Below are 23,465 nucleotides of genomic sequence, written 5' to 3'. Positions count from 1 at the left end.
AAAAAATAGATCTGGCACAAACCAGATTCATATCTGTCGCTAAATGAAGCCTGCCCACCAGGGTATACATATCTGGAAAAGGCTAGGACCAGCGGCCGTGGTGGGGGGCTAGCTGTTATCCATCGAAGCGACTTCATTGTAACCCCCCTCCCAACGCAAGAGCCAAAAACTTTTGAATGTCTGCTCTTTAAATGCAGACCACAAAAAGAAGCAATTACCATGCTTCTAATCTATCGTCCTCCAAAACCACAATCTGGGTTCATCTCTGAAATGCAAGATCTTACATCACTCTGTGCAATGTCACATAATACACTTATTATGGGCGATTTTAATCTGCATGTAGATTGTCCCACAAACCGTTCTGCAGTTGAGTTTCTGGATGAACTAGATTGCTTACACCTTACTCAACATGTCACAGTTCCTACACACACAGGTCATACCCTAGATTCGGTCATTACAGACACTCCCGCCATTACAAACTTACAGGTTTATGACTTAGGCGTGTCTGACCATACTGTTGTCTCCATGGAACTGCCACTAAAAGACACATACAGTAAGCCAAAACGTCAGATCCATTTCAGAAATTTTAAAGCCATAGACCCCATCCGCTTTAATCAGGACATTCAGAATATTCTATCAGTTAAAATCACACGTCAGTAAACAAATCTGTTCACAATTACAACCTAAACCTCCACAAGATTCTTGAATCACATGCACCAATAAAAACAAGGTCAGTTACATTCTCCAGGTCAGCCCCATGGTATACAACAGAACTACGCAAAATGAAAACAAATGGCCGTGCCCTGGAGCGTCTGCTTACCTCCAAGGGGTTGCCGGTTCATAAACTGGCCTACTGGGACCATCAAAGAACATACTCTAGAGCACTCACTGCCGCCAGGACAAAATATTTTTCACAGAAATTTGTAAACAGTGCTGGAAACTCAAAGCAGCTATTCTACACCATAAATTCACGGCTAAGCCCTCCTACACATCCACATACTGACACTAGCATAGATAAATGCAATCGGTTCATGGACTTTTTTACCAACAAGGTGGCATCAATCCGATCCTCCATCAGTCGTACAGTTCGCCATCCGTTTGACTCCACCCTTCCACATACATTAAATACCTTTTCTGATTTCTCAGCAGCCACCCAGACACAAGTGGAGAAAACAATAAAAAGCATGAATACCTCAACCTGCTGCCTTGACCCTCTCCCGACACAACTTTTAAAATCAAATATTACAGTCGTCAGTCCATTAATGACTACAGTTATAAACCAGTCATTACACTCAGGTCAGGTTCCCTCAGCCCTCAAAACTGCAATAATTCGTCCCCGTCTGAAAAAGCCCTCTCTAAACGCTGCTATCTTGTCCCATTACAGACCCATCTCTAGCATACCGTTCTTAGCTAAAATACTGGAAAAACTGTAGCACGCCAACTCCACAATCATCTCAACACTCATAATCTGTATGAAAAATTCCAGTCCGGTTTCCGTTCAGCCCACAGCACAGAAACTGCCCTGGTCCGTGTTAGGAATGATTTACTTCTAACTGCGGATCAGGGCTCACCATCTCTTCTCCTCCTACTGGATCTGTCAGCGGCGTTTGACACTGTGGACCATACCATCTCACTAAATCAACTCCAGACTGTGGTTGGCCTTTCGGGAACCACACTTCATTGGTTCCAGGAGTACCTTGCAGGCAGAATGGAATTTGTAGCTTTAGGACAATGTCAGTCATCCCCCCACACTGTAAATTGTGGAGTACCACAGGGGTCTGTTCTTGGGCCAACCCTCTTCTCCATCTACATGCTTCCACTTGGACAAATTTTCCATAAATACAAAATATCGTTTCACTGTTATGCAGACGACACTCAGTTATACATGAAAATGGACTCCACTACACCCAAAACTCTTCCATCTGTACTTCAGGTCTGCCTGGAGGAGATGAGGGCATGGATGGCTGCAAATGTTCTTCAACTAAACAGTAATAAAACTGAAGCTATCATTATCAGCACTCCACATCAAACAGTCTCTCTCCCTTAGCAGTATTTCCATTTTCGGTCATGAAATTCCCCTTTCCTCTACTGTAACAAATCTTGGTATCAGACTAGATTCAAATCTTACATTTGACACCCACATCCGCCACCTCTGCAGGGTCTCTTTTCTCCAACTCAGAAACATTGCTAAACTCCGTCCCTCTCTTTCCCAGCCAGATGCAGAGAAGTTGGTCCATGCGTTTATCTCCTCCAGGTTGGACTATTGCAATGCCCTCCTCGTTGGGGCCCCCGGCAAGAGCATACAAAAGCTCCAGCACATCCAGAACTCAGCTGCCCGGGTCCTGATGAGGAGGCGCAAATACGATCATATCACTCCAGTTCTGAGATCACTTCATTGGCTGCCCATCCAATATCGAGTTCAGTACAAAATTGGCCTTCTTACTCACCAGTGCATCCATGGAACTGCTCCTGCCTATCTGAGCGAACTTCTCATCCCACACACTGCCACAAGAACCCTCCGCTCTACCACCTCTTCACACCGCCTGCACCAACCACTGACTAAACTCTCCACTCTGGGAGACAGGTCCTTCAAGGCAGTGGCCCCTCGATTTTGGAATTCTCTCCCAGAGTTTCTAAGGGCCACACAATCTGTGGAGCTTTTCAAAAAAGGCCTCAAGACCTTTTTGTTTAATAAGGCTTTCTAGTGCACAACGACCTATTGAGTGTTTACTTTATTGTGTTGTTTTTACTTATTGTTTGCATCTACTGTAATGACTTTTTAGATGGGTTTTATTTACTTCTGGGGACTGTTTTCATTTTCCATACTTGACAGTATCCTGAAATTTTAGCTGTGTTTTTAACTAGCTGTGTACCTTATACCTGTCCCCTATACTCGAAAGCACTTTGAGATTACTTCTGTAATGCAAAGCACATTATCAATAAAATGTATTATTATTATTATTCTGTGCAGGTGTTACACATGAGCAGGCGTTACATACAGTGGGGCAAAAAAGTATTTAGTCAGCCACCGATTGTGCAAGTTCTCCCACTTAAAATGATGACAGAGGTCAGTAATTTACATCATAGGTACACTTCAACTGTGAGAGACAGAATGTGAAAAAAAATCCATGAATTCACATGGCAGGATTTTTAAAGAATTTATTTGTAAATCAGGGTGGAAAATAAGTATTTGGTCACTTCAAGCAAGGAAAGTCTCTGGCTCTCACAGACCTATAACGTCTTCTTTAAGAAGCTTTTCTATCCTCCACTCGTTACCTGTATTAATGGCACCTGTTTGAACACATTATCTGTATAAAAGACACCTGTCCACAGCCTCAAACAGTCAGACTCCAAACTCCACTATGGCCAAGACCAAAGAGCTTTCGAAGGACACCAGGAAAAGAATTGTAGACCTGCACCAGACTGGGAAGAGTGAATCTACAATAGGCAAGCAGCTTGGTGTGAAAAAAATCAACTGTGGGAGCAATTATCAGAAAATGGAAGACATACAAGACCACTGACAATCTCCCTCGATCTGGGGCTCCACACAAGATCTCATCCCGTGGGGTCAAAATGATCATGAGAACGGTGAGCAAGAATCCCAGAACCACTCGGGGGGACCTGGTGAATGACCTGCAGAGAGCTGGGACCACAGTAACAAAGGTCACAATCAGTAACACACTACAACGGCAGGGAATCAAATCCTGCAGTGCCAGACGTGTTCCGCTGCTGAAGCCAGTGCATGTCCAGGCCCGTCTGAAGTTTGCCAGAGAGCACATGGATGATACAGCAGAGGATTGGGAGAATGTCATGTGGTCAGATGAAACCAAAGTAGAACTTTTTGGTATAAACTCAACTCGTCGTGTTTGGAGGAAGAAGAATACTGAGTTGCATCCCAAGAACACCATACCTACTGTGAAGCATGGGGGTGGGAACATCATGCTTTGGGGCTGTTTTTCTGCTAAGGGGACAGGACGACTGATCCGTGTTAAGGACAGAATGAATGGGGCCATGTATCGTGAGATTCTGAGCCAAAACCTCCTTCCATCAGTGAGAGCTTTGAAGATGAAACGTGGCTGGGTCTTCCAACACGACAATGATCCCAAACACACCGCCCGGGCAACAAAGGAGTGGCTCCGTAAGAAGCATTTGAAAGTCCTGGAGTGGCCTAGCCAGTCTGCAGACCTCAACCCCATAGAAAATCTGTGGAGGTAGTTGAAAGTCCGTGTTGCTCGACGACAGCCCCAAAACATCACTGCTCTCGAGAAGATCTGCATGGAGGAATGAGCCAAAATACCAGCTACTGTGTGTGCAAACCTGGTAAAGACCTATAGTAATCGTTTGACCTCTGTTATTGCCAACAAAGGTTATGTTACAAAGTATTGAGTTGAATTTTTGTTATTGACCAAATACTTATTTTCCACCCTGATTTACAAATAAATTCTTTAAAAATCCTGCCATGTGAATTCATGGATTTTTTTTCACATTCTGTCTCTCACAGTTGAAGTGTACCTATGATGTAAATTACTGACCTCTGTCATCATTTTAAGTGGGAGAACTTGCACAATCGGTGGCTGACTAAATACTTTTTTGCCCCACTGTATGTGCAGGTGTTACACATGTGCAGGTGTTACATATGTGCAGGTGTAACACATGTGCAGGTGTTACACATGTGCAGGTGTTACACATGTGCCAGTGTTACACATGTGCAGGCGTTACATATGTGCAGGTGTTACACATGTGCCGGTGTTACACATGTGCAGGTGTGACAAATGTGCAGGTGTGACACATGTGCCAGTGTTACACATGTGCAGGTGTGACAAATGTGCACGTGTGACACATGTGCCGGTGTTACACATGTGCAGGTGTTACACATGTGCCGGTGTTACACATGTGCAGGTGTTACATATGTGCAGGTGTTACACATGTGCCGGTGTTACACATGTGCAGGAGTTACATATGTGCAGGTGTTACACATGTGCCGGTGTTACACATGTGCAGGTGTGGCAAATGTGCAGGTGTGACACATGTGCCGGTGTTACACATGTGCAGGTGTGACAAATGTGCAGGTGTTACACATGTGCAGGTGTTACACATGTGCCGGTGTTACACATGTGCAGGCGTTACATATATGCATGTGTTACACATGAGCAGGTGTTACATATGTGCAGGTGTTACACATGTGCAGGTGTTACACATGTGCCGGTGTTACACATGTGCAGGTGTGACAAATGTGCAGGTGTGACACATGTGCCGGTGTTACACATGTGCAGGTGTGACAAATGTGCAGGTGTGACACATGTGCCGGTGTTACACATGTGCAGGTGTGACAAATGTGCAGGTGTTACACATGTGCCGGTGTTACACATGTGCAGGTGTGAAAAATGTGCAGGTGTTACATATGTGCAGGTGTGACACATGTGCAGGTGTTACACATGAGCAGGTGTTACACATGTGCAGGTGTTACACATGTGCCGGTGTTACACATGTGCAGGTGTGACAAATATGCAGGTGTTACACATGAGCAGGTGTTACACATGTGCAGGTGTTACACATGTGCCGGTGTTACACATGTGCAGGTGTGACAAATATGCAGGTGTTACACATGAGCAGGTGTTACATATGTGCAGGTGTTACACATGAGCAGGTGTTACACATGTGCAGGTGTTACATATGTGCAGGTGTTACACATGAGCAGGTGTTACACATGTGCAGGTATGACACATGTGCAGGTGTTACACATGTGCAGGTATGACACATGTGCAGGTGTGCAGGTATTACACATGAGCAGGTGTTACACATGTGCAGGTGTGACACATGTGCAGGTGCTGCACCTGTCATCTCAGTGACATCAGCAGCAACTAGGAGGAGAAACTGAACTAAATGTGTTCTTCAGCCCTTGTGAGACTGAGCGTCGTTACCTCGCTCTGAAACTCGTGGACCGTCTTCGCCAGCTGCATCTCGCTGGTTTCAGGAAGCTGAGAGTACAAACTGTTGCTCAGCTCCTTCTTTCCTTCCTCCTTGTATTTGTTCTGAGGAGCAGGAAGAGTGGGAGGAGCAGGAGGAGTCAAGAAAAGAGAGAAGAGGAACAGACATCTTAAAAAACTTAAACTAAAACAGAACTGTCCATTTATTTGTCCCTGCCTCCTCCCCCTCCTCCCCCTTCCTCCCTGCTCCTCACCTCACTCAGGATCTCGGTCAGCTCTTTAACAAACTGTGTTTCTGTGGTTTCTGGCAGCAGAGAATAAAGAGAAGAAGAAATCTCCATCTTCATGTTTCCTTTATATTTGATCTAAAACACAAAGAAAAAGCACGTTTTTCTGAGAGATCGACTCCAAATGAAACGCGGTGGTTCACCTGAGGAGCAGGTATAACTCTGTCCTGCATCAGCTGTTGGTCAGTGTAGATCTGACCTGTATCAGCAGCTCTGATGCTGCTGCTGCAGCTCACACCCTCACCCCACATGCTCCGTCATAAACGCTGCAGGCTTTTGGGATATTTTTACACCAACACGGATTCAGGACTGATGACACGTTGCCGTGGTGACGCCTACCTCACTCTGCAGCTCTGAAGCTTCTCTGGCATGTTGGGTCTCTGGAGTTTCAGGCAGGACGGAGTACAGAGACAACGCCGCCTCCTTCTTCCCCTCCTCTTTGTACTTGGACTGAAACAGTCACAGATTACTGCATGAGGATTAACACCTGGACTCTGCTGCGGGAACACGCAGAGGTCTCACCTCAGAAATCACAGCGCTGATGTTCTTGGCGTGGATGAGTTCAGCTCCAGGAACAAACAGACTCTGACCCTTCATCTTCTCAAAGTCCTCCTTGTATCTGACCTGGAGTCAGGAGGAAAGGTGATGAGCAGAGCTTCTGCTCAGGAGAGCGGGGTGAGATCTGTGTCAGACCCAGATCAGAGAGCAGCACGCCCACCAGTAAAACCAGTAACCAGTGGTGTCATCACCGGCCCCACAAGAATAAAATAAACAGTTTTCTCTTCTCCTGTTATCCTACAACCGGTTTCTCTCACTGACTATGTCATGAATACATCTGTGAAGTGGTTATGGTTTCCATGGGAACAGCAGTATTTTTATGGTTGACCTGCCGTCAGGATGGTGGTTAGTGAGCGACCCAGACTCGTGAAACAGAAAGAACCAGAGTCTGGATTCCTCTCTGGTTGTGAAGCATCTGGTCCTTTAGCGAGGAGGTCTCCTCGTGGATGCTGCTGGATGATCTGACCCGCCCCCTCCATCTGATGAGTCACTCTCCAAGTTTGACTCAAACCAGAGAGTCGATATCACGCCCTCCCACGTCCTGCAACATCATTCAGCCGCTCTCAGCTGTTCCTCTGAAGCTGCAGGCGTCCAAAGCGAGTTCCTTCTGCGCTGAATGAGGAGCTGGAGCTGATCGTTGCCCTTGGTAACGCTGCATCCAGCTCCTACCGAAGAGAGGAGATGGAAGCTCGCCCTGGTTCTAATGTTTTAGCAGCGGTGGCAAACGAGACAAAATAAATCCCAAATGACAGAAAACCCAGGAGTCTGCACGCCTCGGGTCAAAGGTCAAAGGTGGAAGCAGTCTGAGCTCACGAACAAACCACACGACTTCTGGAACAATGAGAGGACATGTTTACCCATGCTGAGCCCAGCTGACAGCATGGTTCTGGAGGACGGATGGTTTGTGGTTCTGGTGCTGCAGGACTCACCAAGTCCAGCAGGAACTCCTCTGGAGCCCAGAGTCTTCTAGAGTCTGATGGGAGCCCATCCGTCTGACACCTGAAGCTTGGACTTAACCGGGCCATGAAACAGAACCATGAACACAATCAAGGTTCTGCAGAGGTCCAGTCCGAATCCAGACCAAAACCTTCAGAGAGCATCAGGAAGAGAGGAACCAGAACTCCACCAGAACCAGGAGAGACAGAAGGGTTCCTGCAGCTGGCAGAGGTTCTGTTGGACCGGCGGGTGGACTCACTGGTTCTGGGTCTTAGTGTTTACATGATGAGTCAGCTGTTATTAATATCAGAGCCTCGGCGTCAGAGACCTGTCCCCCAGCAGGTTCTGCCTCTGGGACAAACGTCTCCTCTACATCTACGGCCGGTCCTGCTGGGAGGTCCATCTCTGATGCAAACCCACACGGTTCTGAAGGCAGACCAACACGGTCGCCTCAGACCCGTTTCACCGTACCTAACCCTAACCCGACACCACGCTCTAGCAACGCTGAACTCACATCACTGATGATCACGCTGCATCTTCTGTTAAAGCACGGATCCGGAAGAGGAGCTTTTCCGTCTGACGATGCCTGGAAACACACACGAGGGTTGAACCTGGGGCTGCTGATGCAGAAAATAAGTGTACTGATAACAAAATATCATACTGGTCGATATCAATAACTATCGATAAGTATATTTAGGACGATCAGCTGGTCGGATGGGTTTGTTAGGAGGATCAGCTTTAAAATGATAAACGACCCACACATGTAACGTTCATCCATTCACACGCTGGGGATGAGCTACCATGTAGCCACAGCTGTCCTGGGGCACACTGACAGAGGCGAGGCCACCGGTCCCTCCGACCACCAGCAGCAGGCAGGGTGGGTTGAGCGTCTTGCCCAAGGACACAACAGCAGCGTTCTCTGCTGGGATGGGACCTACAACCCTCCGATCAGTGGACAGGGCGCTCCACCTCCCGAGCTGCTGCTCTGATGAAGCTGATCGACATCATTCTCCACACTCAACTCGTTTGATGAAAGTAATGTTTTTATTTTATGATCTTCTTCTCTGATCACGAAGTTTGTTTCTAATAAATTCTGAAATCTGCAGAAAACTCAAACGTTAAAAATCTCACCTCGGATTCCCAAAGTCCCAAACGTTGCTTTGTTTTTGACTCCTCGTGCTCCCCTTCATCTCCTCCATCCGTCTCTTTTTCTCCATCTTCCTCCTCCGGGTTTTCCTCCTCTGTTACTCCTTCACCTTTGACCTCCTCCCTCTCCTCTGTGTCCAGCCTCCCATCAGCTGAAGCCTCTGGCGTCTCCATCTTCTCCTGGAGAGGCTCCACTCGATTCCCGTCGTCTGATGAAACCTGTTCCGTCTTCTCTTCCTCGTTGGTCGTCTCTGTGGTGCGAAAACACGTTTTATTCTGATGGGATGGAATTAAGACCTGAACGGCTTTATCGTTTTCTAAAAGCATCGTGAAAAAAACAGCTTGTCACAAAAGTCCGGGTCAGAAAACCGAGAAACCAAATAAACAGATTTAAAATAAACAGATTTAAAATAAACAAATTTAAAATAAACAGATCGTTTACAAAAGTCACTTTTTTAATCGGAGAAGAAAACTGGAAATGGTTCTGGGAATATCTGATAGCAATCTGTCATTCCAGGATTTTTCCTACTTTAGATTAACTACGAAACCATCAGATCCTCGACATCACAACATGAAGAGACGAGAGGCTGTAATCTGAGAGGCTGTAATCTGGTCAGAATCCCAGATATAAATCCCAACTTGTTTTCTTTTCCCTTCGGATTCCCGAGTCACAGAGAGGCCTTCCTCATATCAAGGTCACCTTGCTGACATGGTCGACCACCATGCTGAATCCAGATTTTCTATTCTCAGGTTTGGATTACTGGATTGTTTGAATAATCTGTAAAATATCTTCATCTGGAGCCCTTTCCTTCAGTCTGAACTCACCTTCCATCCAAGTGTGAACTTCCATGTCCTGATTTGGATTCTTCTCTGGAAGGTTTAGCTGCAGCTTCCGGTGTGTGACCTTCTCTTTAGATACTCTCTTACAGTTTTTAGTTCCTGAGATTAGGAGATAATCTGAGTTTTCTCACTGATCTACAGCTTCTCCAGCACAACCGCGTCCTGACGACCCACCGTCTGCCTGGTCTTTGACCATCAGGACTGACGTCAGCTCATCAGACTCTCCTTATCACCGCTGATTTCCACATTTAGCTCCCACTAGACCGCTTATCGCCTCCTGCCTGGCTCCGGTCGGAGTGTGAAGGTGAACCCGGACCGGAGCGACTTTGGGTTTTGGTGCTGTTGGTGGAGATGCATGTGTGGGTTTTTCTTCATGCTGTTGCTGGAATATTCCACCACAGCCACAGGAAAAGGTCCGACAGCGGGAAGTCCGTGGGTAGGATCTGGAGGGAAGCAGAATGACCATCTGCTGCTAACAGACCACAGCGGGATGCAAGAACAAAGAGCTCCGATGTCATCAGGATACAGGAATCAGCCACCAACTCAGACGTGGAAAAACACCAGAAAAACCAGTAAAAAGACATTTAAACAAAACGAAGTTCTGAGGTAGAACAGCCCCTCCAGGCTGGGGGGGGGGGTCTCTGGGTCGGGAGGAGGACTTCTACTTTCCTGGTTTCTTGATCCAGAAGGATGGAACGGTGGGGATGAGATGGACCAACGGATAAGGACCTCACTAGAAACAAGGGTTCTGATCCAGTTTGTCAAGGAGAAGAAGGAGAAGAGCAGGTCCCGGATTTCCTGGTCCTTCTACGATTTAACCCTCACCTACAGTCAGATGATCTGGATAAAGACCAAAAGAAGAAGATCCAGGATGTAATCCTCTCGAAGGGGATATCAGAGGGCTGCTGCCCCTCCTCATCTACAGGAGTCAGCTGGTCACCTCCCTCTGGAGGTTTTCTATGCATTCCCACCCGAAGGGTTAAACTGGGTCAGGGTCTTCTCTGGTCTGGGAACATCTTGGGATTTTCCAGGAGGAGCTGAAGAGAAGGAGGTCTGAGTTTTTCTCCAGGACCTGACCCTGGATGGACGGATGGATGGATGGATGGATGGAACTACAGTATACATCAACCGATAACGAACCATAATGTGTTTAGATTTTCTGCCTGAGGCTCCTGTTACACCTTCCACACATCCTCCACCTCCTCCTCAAACAGCTGAGTACTAAATCAAATGTGAGGAGGTGGCATCGTATTGCCCTGCTCGAGCAAGAGGTCAGGACAAGGTGAGGCCCTGAGGGTGACGCCCTGAGAATGGGGCCCTGAGGGTGAGGCCCTGAAGGTGGGGCCCTGAAGGTGAGGCCCTGATGGCGAGGCCCTGAAGGTGAGGCCCTGATGGCGAGGCCCTGAAGGGGAGGCCCTGAAGATGGGGCCCTGAAGGTGAGGCCCTGAAGGTGAAGCCCTGATGGCGAGGCCCTGAAGGTGAGGCCCTGAAGGTGAGGCCCTGATGGCGAAGCCCTGAAGGTGAGGCCCTGATGGCGAGGCCCTGAAGGTGAGGCCCTGAAGGTGGAGCCCTGAAGGGGAGGCCCTGAAGATGGGGCCCTAAAGGTGAGGCCCTGAAGGTGAAGCCCTGATGGCGAGGCCCTGAAGGTGAGGCCCTGAAGGTGAGGCCCTGAAGGTGAAGCACTGATGGCGAGGACCTGAAGGTGGAGCCCTGAAGGGGAGGCCCTGAAGATGGGGCCCTAAAGGTGAGGCCCTGAAGGTGAAGCCCTGATGGCGAGGCCCTGAAGGTGGGGCCCTGAAGGTGAGGCCCTGAAGGTGGGGCCCTGAAGGTGAGGCTCTGAAGGTGAGGCCCTGAAGATGAGGCCCTGAGGATGGGGCCCTGAAGGTGGGGCCCTGAAGGTGAGGCCCTGAGGATGGGGCCCTGAAGGTGAGGCTCTGAAGGTGAGGCCCTGATGGCGAGGCCCTGAAGATGAGGCCCTGAGGATGGGGCCCTGAAGGTGAGGCTCTGAAGGTGAGGCCCTGATGGCGAGGCCCTGAAGATGAGGCCCTGAGGATGGGGCCCTGAAGGTAGGGCCCTGAATGTGAGGCCCTGAGGATGGGGCCCTGAAGGTGGGGCCCTGAAGGTGGGGCCCTGTGGATGAGGTCCTTAGAAAAACTCCCTCTTGAATGGCATCTGTAGAGGTGACGGCTCAGTGAGGCACAAGCTGACCAGACTGGATTATTTGTTCTTTTATATCAGAGACTTGAGGGTCTGGATTATAAAACCTGGATTATATAATCTGATGTTTCTGAAATGAAGGTAAATTTAAAAAACACTTAACTGTAAGGTGGCATCAGCTGTTATGGGTCACCAGGTCACGACTAGAGCATCTGTTTTCACATGCATTCACACACACACGCACACACACACACACACACACACACACACACGCACACACACACACACACACGCACGCACGCACGCACGCACGCACGCACACACACACACACACACACACACACACACACACGCACGCACGCACGCACGCACACACACACACACACACACACACGCACGCACGCACGCACACACACACACACACACACACACACACACACACACACACACACACACACACACACACACTTTCACACCTCAGAAATACCCAAAATCACAAATGATTAAACATGTAAACAAGTTGAGTTCATTTCTGCACCAAAACAACATTTTTCAGCCTCTAAGAGAACATTTTAAAGCTCTAGTTAAACATTTCAGAGGCAGATTCAAACATTTTCACTCAGAAATGATCTGATTTAGTTTCACGGTAAACTCGTGACTTACCGCTAGTGATGGAAAAGCTGCTCCTTTTCAAACACCCACGTGTGTGTGTGTGTGTGTGTGTGTGTGTGTGCGTGTGTGTGTGTGTGTGTGTGTGTGTGTGTGTGTGTGTGTGTGGTACACATACTGAGCTCACTGACCAAAGTGCAACCCCCATCCACGCACATCAGAAACACACACACACACACGGTTCCTACGTTACTGATCTGCTCCTGCGTCTTCCGGAGTCTTTGCATCTCCGGGGTGTCGGACACGATGCTGAACCCTCGACCTTTACTCTCCTCAAAGTCCTTCTTGTACTTCACCTGGAGGAGAACGCACCTGTGTTAAAGGGACGTTCACCCTGAAATCACCACAGATATTCTACATTTATGCAGTTTCTACCTTAACCAAAGGGTTAGTGAGATCTCAGCAGATGGACCAGAATGCATTGCAGCATGACCTGATGAATGGGATCATGTCTAGTTCCAGCTGAAGGTGGATTTGAACAGAAATAATTACAGCCCTGGTGTCTGAGTCAGCCCACAGAGCCAATCAGCTCCTCTCAGAGTGAACAGAGCGTCATGAATATGAATCCTGAGGCAGCAGCGGCTCTGGGAAGCTCTCCTCACCAGGTTCTCAGAAACCTTCTCTAACGTTATCTCACACAGCAGGAGGACGAATCAGGACCTTTTCTACACTCAGAGACGGATGTTTGATTTAAGCAGAGTTTACCTCAGGAGGACAAACACAGTCGTTTAACTCTGAATCATCTATAACTCAAGGGATGAGTCACAGATAGCAGGCTTAAAGAGCAAGTCGCCCCCAAATCTACTGTTTTTTACTGATAAACTAAATAAACGAGTGTCTAATCGTGCTGCAGACACGTGTCGTCAATAATTTGGCACTTCAGTGCATTTTAGTTAAAATTTAAATATTTTGCCTAAAACTGGCAGTGTTGTGCCATTGTCAGGTAAAAACTCTGCACTGTATTTTAATTTAAATCTGCCACTGCTATTGGCTATGATGTAAACTGGTACATTATGATGTCACAATGCTGTCGTGAGCCTGAGTGTGTGTGTATTTGTTAGCGGCTCCGCCCTCTCGGTCTGCCAGGCAACAGTATGTGTTGCATTTTTCAAACATGAAGTGGGAGTGGAGTTAGACTCTGGTAGGGGTTGACTTGTTCTTTAAGCCCGTATCTCACTGGGCTGTGGCTCACTCATGTTGCAGGAAATCTGAAAACGTTTTGGGTCATGGTGGGAGGCTAGAACCTTCTCAGATTCAACATAAACGTCAGACCTCATTAGAAATAAGAAAACTGAAGCGATGATGTCATCAGATCCCCCACCCTCCATCCTAACCCAAGTGACCCAGGCCAGATAGAAGCCATCAGTCCCTTTGAGGTACTGGTGTTAAACTGGACCTTTAGGCTCATCAATCTCGTCCCAAACAGCTGATGGATGCTTCTGGTTCTGGTTCTCTTCAGACTTCTTAGTCTTAGTCTTGGACTCCGGACATCATGATGAGACGTTTAATCAGTCACACGTTAAAAACAACAACCTAATCCTTTTCTTACAGGTCTCCAAAACCTTGGCGCGACCAGCAGAGCCTTTGTTTTGCAGATGTGTGTGAGACAGAGACACTCTGTCCTCCTGGACTTCTGCTTAACCTTCAGGGGACACGCTGCAGCTCTTCTGGACATAACGTGGTCCTGCTGGTGTCCATCAGCCATCGTGCTGGCTCATTAGGCCCAGAACATGCGTACATAAGACCACAGCTCCATGACTCACACACTCAGAGGAGATGGTGTCAGAAAAATCTGCCACTACTCATTTGGAGTCAGAGAGAATCTGAGCTTCGGAGACTCCTGGGAGCAGCCGGGTCTCCAGCTCCTCCCACAGGAGTCTCACGTTCCTGATTCACAGAAACTAAACTCAGACCATCCTGACTGGAACTCAGATTCCTGTATAAATCCGTTCAAACTTCCAGAGACACAGAATCAAAGCCATGGACCTCAGTGCCCTCGGGAACGTTTCTATACATTTGGGAAACTCCCTTGGGAATGCTGTTTGGAGCACCGTGGTATAGTTTTAACTACTCAGAGCGGGGTGGGGGTGTTTAGTTGGGCGGATTGCGGTTAAGTATGATGTAGCAATAAATATAGATTTATATCTATATTTCAAATGTGGCGTAGATTATAATCTTATTTTAGTTAATCGGGGCACCACCAGTTTCCGGAACTGGACCGTTGGATTTAATATCTATATCTTCGCAATGTAATCAGTCTCAGAGTTAACGCCACAAATTAATGTAAAGGATGAATTCTTGACAGAGTGCGCCGATTATTCCTGAGAATTGCTAGACAATGATCAGGCGTTATTTACGGTTTGTGAGTTTATTACAGCATCAGTTAATACACCGATGTCACGGTCTGCCCCCGCCTCCCTGACTGTGTCTCTCCTGCCCTTGATTAGTCCTTATTGTTTTCACCTGCCCCTTGTTTACCTGCCCATGTGTTCCTCATTTGCCCTGTGCATTTATACCTCCCTCCTTGTATCAGTCTTTGTCAGATCATTGTGGTTGTTTGTCATTGTTGTCTTGTGCTGTTCGTTCCTGTTTCCACCATTAAAACCATTTTACTTTATCTGAAGCCTGCATCTTTACCTCCTGATCTGCTCCGCCACACATGTCCATCCACTCCCACACCCGCAACGTGACAACTGACAAAAGGACCAAACATAGCTTATAGTTTCATGCATGGAATTAAGAAACTTGTTAACCCAAAGCTTTATGGCAGTGATAGGAAATAACTGATCCGTAATAAAAGTGGAAATTCGGTGACACCAGGATTATGGAAAAATAGGGAATAATTTCTAAAGGGGGACAAAGGGAAATGTTCATGTGGGTTTAAGTGAAATGGGTGAGTGTGTGTGTGTGTGTGTGTGTGTGTGTGTGTGTGTGTGTGTGTGTGTGTGTGTGTGTGTGTGTGTGTGTGTATGGGTGCAGGAGGGGGTGTTTTCATGTGTGTGAGTGGAGGCAAATGAGAGTTGGTGTGTGTGTGGATGTGAATAAGGATTTGTTGCGGCAGAAAAAGAAGGTAAATCTTGAGAGCTAAACGGGAATTTGGATCGAAATGACACACACCACAAAAGTTTAAGGATGAATTCACTAATCGGGCTTAGTAGAAAAGGTCAGCCAGATGAAAATGATTCACAGACCTTTCTCCTCATCGCCAGAGGGTGGCCAAAGGGCTGAGGCAGTCCTAGCTCATGAAGAGGCTTCTGGGACTGTAAGATTTTGGCCCCGAGTTGGTCAACGGAGTCTGTTGAGCTCAGGAGAATCTCATTCCCCGGGAGTGCCTGGACTTTAAGGTTTCTTCACTTCAGCTGCACCGAAAATGTGGAATTCAGAGCGCGAGTCCAAATGATCAAAACCGATGCAGAATCAGAAAAACTGCTCCAAATTAGTTTTAACTCTTAATGTGAGAACTCGACCGAACATGCAGACTTCCGGTTTCACGTAGGAAGTCAAAACAAAACAAACGGAGTTGCTTCTACCTTTTACCGTAACTTTTGAGAGCTAATTACCTGACATCTGTAAAGCGCCAGGTTATCTGTTGCTGGGCCCAGATGGAAAAGCCCAGCAGAGGTTCGCTTAAGGTATCTTTCTTCTTTTTTCTCCACACGAGGTCTGAACTTCTGGTTTTATAAACTTTCTTTTTGTCACACCCACATGTATTTCACTCCTTAACCACTTGATGGCACTGTGGCTCTTTCACATAACCTCTGCCTTTCCAACAATGATCACAATTTACCAAAGTTGGTCAAGATGGGGGGGGGGGTCAAAGTATTACTTTAAACAGAGAAGAACTAAATTTATGTCTTAAAACTGGACAGTTTTACCATTAGCATGAATTTTAACTGGAGAAACACAAAATGACAGAGGTTTAACAAAAGAAAACACAAAACAAACAGTTTAGGTCTGTGGCTGATAAGATTCTAATTTAGAGCACCTTGATTTCTATTTTAAGGGTAAACAACCTAAACACCTTCTTTGATTGTAGATTAACAGAAAAATACCAGGGTTTGATAAAGACTAAATCCTGGAATCTTCCAGAATGACCCTTGAGAAGTTTTACGAGCACCAGGCCTTGGGGAGAGCCAGTTCTTGGCAGGTTGAGGTTAGCCAGACCACGTCCTGATAATTGTCCGGCTTCTCAATTGCTTAAGGAGGGAAACAAACAAGTCACTTGGTAAAATTTATGTTCCTGGGAGAAAATGTAGGAGTTAGCCAGATGTTCGAACATGGTATCTTGGAATTGATACGATTGTAGGCCAGTTTCAACTCCCCCCTTTTTTCCTGCTAAGTGTGAAAGAAACCTTGGTGTGAAAATGTTATTGTTCTTCTCCGTGTGAATCCAAACAAAGTTAATCTGAGGATATAAAATGTGGATTTCCGCTTCAATGAAGTCATAACTATTTAACACCACCAGAACCTCCTCAGAACCGGGTCATGTGGGTTCTCCTACAGGTGGAGCAGATGGTACCATCAGCTCTGCAGGCCTGAGCGCTGAGGCTAGGTGACTTCTTAGTGACCTACAGAGGAGCTGAAGAGCTCGGCTGTTTATTCTGGTTTTACAGAAAATAACAGAAATTTGAATCCAAATAAAATCCGACAGCAGCAGGATGAACTGTTGGGTTTTATGCCGGGTTTGTCTGGGGTGTGTCCACGCTTACAGAACCCAGAACCTGGGTCACATGACGGACAGCATGTCCCCTCCTGCAGACCGCTGAGTGGACATCTGTCCCTTTGTGCTGCAGCCTGCCAGGACAACAGTCGTTTGCTTTCAGCGTGTGTGTCAGTAAATCAGAGCGGTGACTCATGTGGCCTTCAGCCACGAGGAACCAGAACCAGAACCAGAACCATGTTTACTCCACCAGGAGCTCAGACTCATGCAGGGAGACAAGAAATAAAAACAGCAACAAATCTTAAAGGTTATTGTCAGAAAACGACCTTCTTGTGGTTTTTACAGTGTTTATCTCAAATTAAATTCATAACACAACCATTAGGGATCTTTCTGATAAGTCATTTTGTGGTTTTAAGTCTCCTATTTTAATGCCTTTAAGAAGTTAAAATTCTGTATTTTTCTTGCTAATTAAAGCAACAAGAGAAAAATCTCATCATTTCATCACATTAATAAACAACCATAATCCTGGAATCACTGAGCATCTCTTAGTTTAACTGTCATTTTTCCCTTTTATAGCTACATGATTGACCTTTTTAACAAACATGAACCAGGGTTTAGACTTTCCTCCTCAACTGATCCAAATGAGTTTTAATCTACTGGATTTGTTGGATTATTGAAGCCAGATTCATTTCTCTGCACAAAAAGGCGACATCGTCGTCTTCCTCCGCTTATCCGGGTCCGGGTCGCGGGGGCAGCATCCCAACTAGGGAGCTCCAGACCGTCCTCTCCCCAGCCATCTCCACCAGCTCCTCCAGCAGGACCCCAAGGTGTTCCCGGACCAGATTGGAGATGTAACCTCTCCAACGTGTCCTGGGTCGACCCGGGGGTCTCCTGCCGGCAGGACATGCCCGAAACACCTCCCCAGGGAGGCGTCCAGGAGGCATCCTGACCAGATGCCCAAACCACCTCAACTGACTCCTTTCGATCCGGAGGAGCAGCGGTTCTACTCCGAGTCCCTCCCGAATGTCCGAGCTCCTCACCCTATCTCTAAGGCTGAGCCCGGCCACCCTACGGAGGAAACTCATTTCGGCCGCTTGTATCCGCGATCTCGTTCTTTCGGTCATTACCCAAAGCTCATGACCATAGGTGAGGATTGGGACGTAGATCGACCGGTAAATCGAGAGCCTGGCTTTCTGGCTCAGCTCCCTCTTCACCACGACAGATCGGCTCAGCGTCCACATCACTGCAGACGCCGAACCAATCCGCCTGTCGATCTCCCGATCCCTCCTACCCTCACTCGTGAACAAGACCCCGAGATACTTAACTCCTCCACTTGAGGTAGGACCTCTCCCCCGACCCGGAGTTAGCAAGCCACCCTTTTCCGGTCGAGAACCAAAAGGCACAAAACAAAAACACTTTCCTGGACAGACACAAGCAGCTTCACCCTCAGGGTCCCACACGTATTGTACAGGCTAGCGTACGCTAACAGGCGCTAACTTTAAACTATCGTGTTTTGATTTTATTGTTTTTTTCTGGATGAATTTGGGAATTAAAGGTTTTGTTTTTACAATATTTCAGCAATTTTCTGCCATGATAAAAACGTCCAACAGCTGCGAGTGGGCTGGTTCTTTCCAGTTAAAACTAACAACAAGCTGCGGTTTGTCACAAACACGGACTCCATTTTTAAACGAGCTCAGCAGAGAATCTATCTTTTAAGGAAATTGAACTATTTTAACGTGAATAAAAGGATTCTCTGCAACTTTTATAGCTGTTTTATAGAAAGCATTTTAACATTTTCATTTGTTTGTTGGTACAAAGCCTTGTCCATGAAGGACAAAAAGAAGCTGCAGAGCATTGTAAAAATCTGCTCCAAAATTATTGGCGCCAAACAAAGAGACTTACAGTCTCTATGGGAGGAGAGGGCGCGAAAAAAGGCTAAATGTATCCTTGGTCAGCCCCTCCATGCTCTACACTCTGAGTTCTCTCTTATGCCCTCAGGACGTCGTTATTATGTACCTTCTCGGAAAACAAACCGCTTTGCCAACACCTTTGTTCCATCAGCTATTGAACTGCTTCACTCTGAGCCGGGAAGCGTGGCGCAATAACAGCGAAGTATCATCGGCTTTAAGCATGTGCCATTTTTGGAGGGCTGCTGCTCATCCTCTACCCTTCATTTAGGATGTGTTCGGCATGTTGGTAGTGACACACATTGTGTGATTGTGTGATTGTATAATGGATTGTTTGCTTGGTTGATATTATGAGCGAGTTATTCTGTGTGGTAAGCTACAAATTAATTGCCCTATGGGGACCAATAAAGTTTTCTGATTCTGATTCTGATTCTAACACGCTGAAGGTCAGAGGTCAGATGTTTACCTGGCTCTGGAGCTCACTCTGCTGTCTGAGTCTCAGGTTCTCTGGCGTGTCCGCCACGATGGTGAAAGACGTCTTTGGGTAATGTCTGAGAAGACAGAGACAACAAATTATTAAAACTGGATGTAGAACAAGAAAAACTCATGAACCATCATCTTCATCACCATCATCACATCATCATCTTCATCACCACCATCATCAGTATCATCAACATCATCATCATCACCACCATCATCAGTATCATCAACATCATCATCATCACCACCATCATCAGTATTATCATTATCATCACCATCATCATCACCATCATCATCATCATTATCATCATCATCACCACCATCATCATTATTATCATCAGTATCATCAACATCATCATCATCACCACCATCATCAGTATTATCATTATCATCACCATCATCATCACCACCATCATCAGTATTATCATTATCATCATCATCATCATCATCACCATCACCATCATCATCATTATTATCATCATCACATCATCATCATCATCATCACCATCATCATTATTATCATTATCATCATTATCACCATCATCACCATCACCATCATCATCATTATTATCATCATCACATCATCATCATCATCATTATTATCATCATCACATCATCACCACCATCATCAGTATTATCATTATCATCATCATCATCATCATCACCATCACCATCATCATCATTATTATCATCATCACATCATCATCATCATCATCACCATCATCATTATTATCATTATCATCATCATCATCATCATCACCATCACCATCATCATCATTATTATCATCATCACATCATCATCATCATCATCACCATCATCATTATTATCATTATCATCATTATCACCATCATCACCATCACCATCATCATCATTATTATCATCATCACATCATCATCATCATCATTATTATCATCATCACATCATCACCACCATCATCAGTATTATCATTATCATCATCATCATCATCATCACCATCACCATCATCATCATTATTATCATCATCACATCATCACATCATCACCACCATCATCAGTATTATCATTATCATCATCATCATCATCATCACCATCACCATCATCATCATTATTATCATCATCACATCATCATCATCATCATCACCATCATCATTATTATCATTATCATCATCATCACCATCATCACCATCACCATCATCATCAACACCATCATCATCATCATTATTATCATCATCACATCATCACCACCATCATCAGTATTATCATTATCATCATCATCATCATCATCACCATCACCATCATCATCATTATTATCATCATCAACATCACCATCATCATCAACATCACCATCATCACCACCATCATCATCATCATTATTATCATCATCACCATCATCATTATTATCATCACCATCATCATCACCATCATCATCATCATCATCATCATCACCATCATCATCATCATCACCATCATCATCATCATCACCATCACCATCATCATTATCATTGTCGCGTGCCCGTCCCATTTACCGGTTCCTTTAAAACCCAGTTCCGTTAGAACTTATGAGACGGTGCATCCATCAGGGTTCGGGGGTGTATCGACGAGTATAATCGTACTAGATCCGGGTTTGGACTATCTAATTAGAATCTTGTCTTTTATTTTAAAGGTGAAATGACTTGCACGAATAGCCAGCCCCAGAGTGCTACACTTCTTTTAAACTCGTTACCTTTTGGTTAAGATACTAGAGAGAAGTCTGGAGGCAAGCCAAGCCTCTCAGCAATTGTTTGGGCTACCCGGAATTAATTGCGCCTCTAACAGCTTATGTGGGAGGTTGGTAACTATAAAATGATTTATGCTAGTTGATCAGGCTATCATAAGTTTATCAATTTATTTATTAATCCAACCTTCCAGCTGATTAGAGACTTTTTCAACCTGCAATCAGAGCCAAAATAACCTCGAATATTTTGCTTTTATCGCCCTTAAGACAACTCGTTACCCGCAAGGAGGGGGAAATTAAAACTTCCCTTATCTTAAGGTTTCTTTATATTATTCTGTTATAAACTGTAAAGTAAGTCCTGATAATTCAGAGACCGATCTTCGACATGCTTACCTCTGTGCAAATTATGGCCAGGGCTCCAAACGTGAAGCTTTAGAGAAAACCTGAAAGAATCAGGATTATGTTTCTTTTTCAAAAAAGGTTTATTACAAAATCAAAATACAAAAATGGGTAAAGTGAAAAACAACTACTATCCCCCACGGAGGAATTAGTTCAAAATGATTAAATAAGAGTCAGTTTACACCAGCTCTTGTCTTCTCAGAATCTCCCCAAGAACGAAGCCCCAAGAAGCACTCTCCAGAAGAACCCTGCTCGATCTGAGCTGCATCCTTTTATATCATTTCTGAGACTGCTCTAAACAATGCAAGAGTCACAAGTCATTCTCTCCTGACAGTTTAGGTCAAGGGGTCATCTACCAGATACACTTTTTTAGCTCTACATAAGACATTTAGTATCATTTCACTACATGCAGTATTCACATGAGGGCACAAAAGTTACATTCTGCACTCCTGGAATGAGAGCACAGGTCATAAATCTTCATATTGGTAGCAAATTGTAGATCTTCTTCCAGCATTCCTGAGAGCTCCTGGGTCCAGCTGGACCTCTCCTCACTCCATGCCATTCCTTCTTTTCCCGCCAGAGGTGGAGTTAGGGGCGGGCCCAGGGGTGTGTCCATGGGTGGATCCAGAGAAGACAGCTTGTCTTTTGACCCTTTGCCTAGTTCTGTCCTCACCAGCAAGTCCTGAACTCCTGTCCTCTTGACCCTTGTGTGACCCTTGTCCCTGACCACTGTTTCTAAGCCTTGACTGGTTGCTCGGGCTTGCAACATCATCAACATCACCATCATCATTATTATCATTATCATCATCATCATCATCATCATCACCATCACCATCATCATCACCATCATCATCATCATTATCATCATCACCATCATCATCATTATTATCATCAGTATCATCAACATCATCATCAACATCACCATCATCATCAGTATTATCATTATCATCATCATCATCATCATCATCACCATCACCATCATCATCAACATCACCATCATCATCATTATTAACATCATCACCATCATCATTATTATCATTATCATCATCATCACCATCATCATCACCATCATCATTATCATCATCACCATCATCATTATTATCATTATCATCATCATCATCATCATCACCATCATCATCACCATCATCATCACCATCATCATCATCATCATCATCACCATCATCATCACCATCATCATCACCATCATCATCATCATCATCATCACCATCATCATTATCATCATCACCATCATCATTATTATCATTATCATCATCATCACCATCATCACCATCATCATCACCATCATCATCACCATCATCATCATCATCATCATCACCATCATCATCACCATCATCATCACCATCATCATCATCATCACCATCACCATCATCATTATCATCAACATCACCATCATCATCATCATCACCATCACCATCATCATTATCATCAACATCACCATCATCACCACCATCATCATCATCATTATTATCATCATCACCATCATCATCATCATCATCATCACCATCATCATCACCATCATCATCATCATCATCATCACCATCATCATCATCATCACCATCATCATCATCATCACCATCACCATCATCATTATCATCAACATCACCATCATCACCACCATCATCATCATCATTATTATCATCATCACCATCATCATTATTATCATTATCATCATCATCATCACCACCATCATCATTATTATCATTATCATCATCATCACCATCATCACCATCACCATCATCATCATCATCATCATCACCATCATCATCATCATCACCATCATCATCA

The 23,465-nt window shown here is 45.4% G+C and overlaps 2 protein-coding genes across 4 annotated transcripts in view; both read right to left on the bottom strand.

Annotated features, from left to right (window-relative positions):
• LOC107383139 (nebulin) overlaps window positions 1-9,382 on the bottom strand; it is a 44,938-nt gene extending 35,556 nt beyond the window's left edge. For all 3 annotated transcript variants that reach the window (XM_070553510.1, XM_070553511.1, XM_070553512.1), the window contains exons 1-6: window positions 8,840-9,382; window positions 8,223-8,294; window positions 6,737-6,838; window positions 6,554-6,664; window positions 6,182-6,292; window positions 5,922-6,032 (exon numbers count right to left, since the gene is read on the bottom strand). In XM_070553510.1, coding sequence (XP_070409611.1) covers window positions 5,922-6,032; window positions 6,182-6,292; window positions 6,554-6,664; window positions 6,737-6,838; window positions 8,223-8,294; window positions 8,840-9,181 — 849 coding nt within the window. In that variant the 5' untranslated portion in view covers window positions 9,182-9,382. The remainder of the gene's footprint in view (window positions 1-5,921; window positions 6,033-6,181; window positions 6,293-6,553; window positions 6,665-6,736; window positions 6,839-8,222; window positions 8,295-8,839) is intronic.
• Window positions 9,383-12,392: 3,010 nt separating this feature from the next.
• The window catches only part of LOC129167254 (LIM zinc-binding domain-containing Nebulette), a 25,037-nt gene continuing 13,964 nt past the window's right edge, over window positions 12,393-23,465 (bottom strand). Inside the window, exons 3-4 of the mRNA XM_054751908.2 lie at window positions 19,554-19,638; window positions 12,393-12,816 (exon numbers count right to left, since the gene is read on the bottom strand). Of these exons, the coding sequence (XP_054607883.2) occupies window positions 12,517-12,816; window positions 19,554-19,638 (385 nt within the window). The 3' untranslated portion in view covers window positions 12,393-12,516. The remainder of the gene's footprint in view (window positions 12,817-19,553; window positions 19,639-23,465) is intronic.

The sequence above is a fragment of the Nothobranchius furzeri genome, chromosome 7, assembly GCF_043380555.1.
Source record: "Nothobranchius furzeri strain GRZ-AD chromosome 7, NfurGRZ-RIMD1, whole genome shotgun sequence".
In the NCBI taxonomy this organism is placed as follows: Eukaryota; Metazoa; Chordata; class Actinopteri; order Cyprinodontiformes; family Nothobranchiidae; genus Nothobranchius; species Nothobranchius furzeri.
Note: the sequence above shows the minus strand (reverse complement) of the source record. Positions and strands in the feature narration are given on the sequence as shown.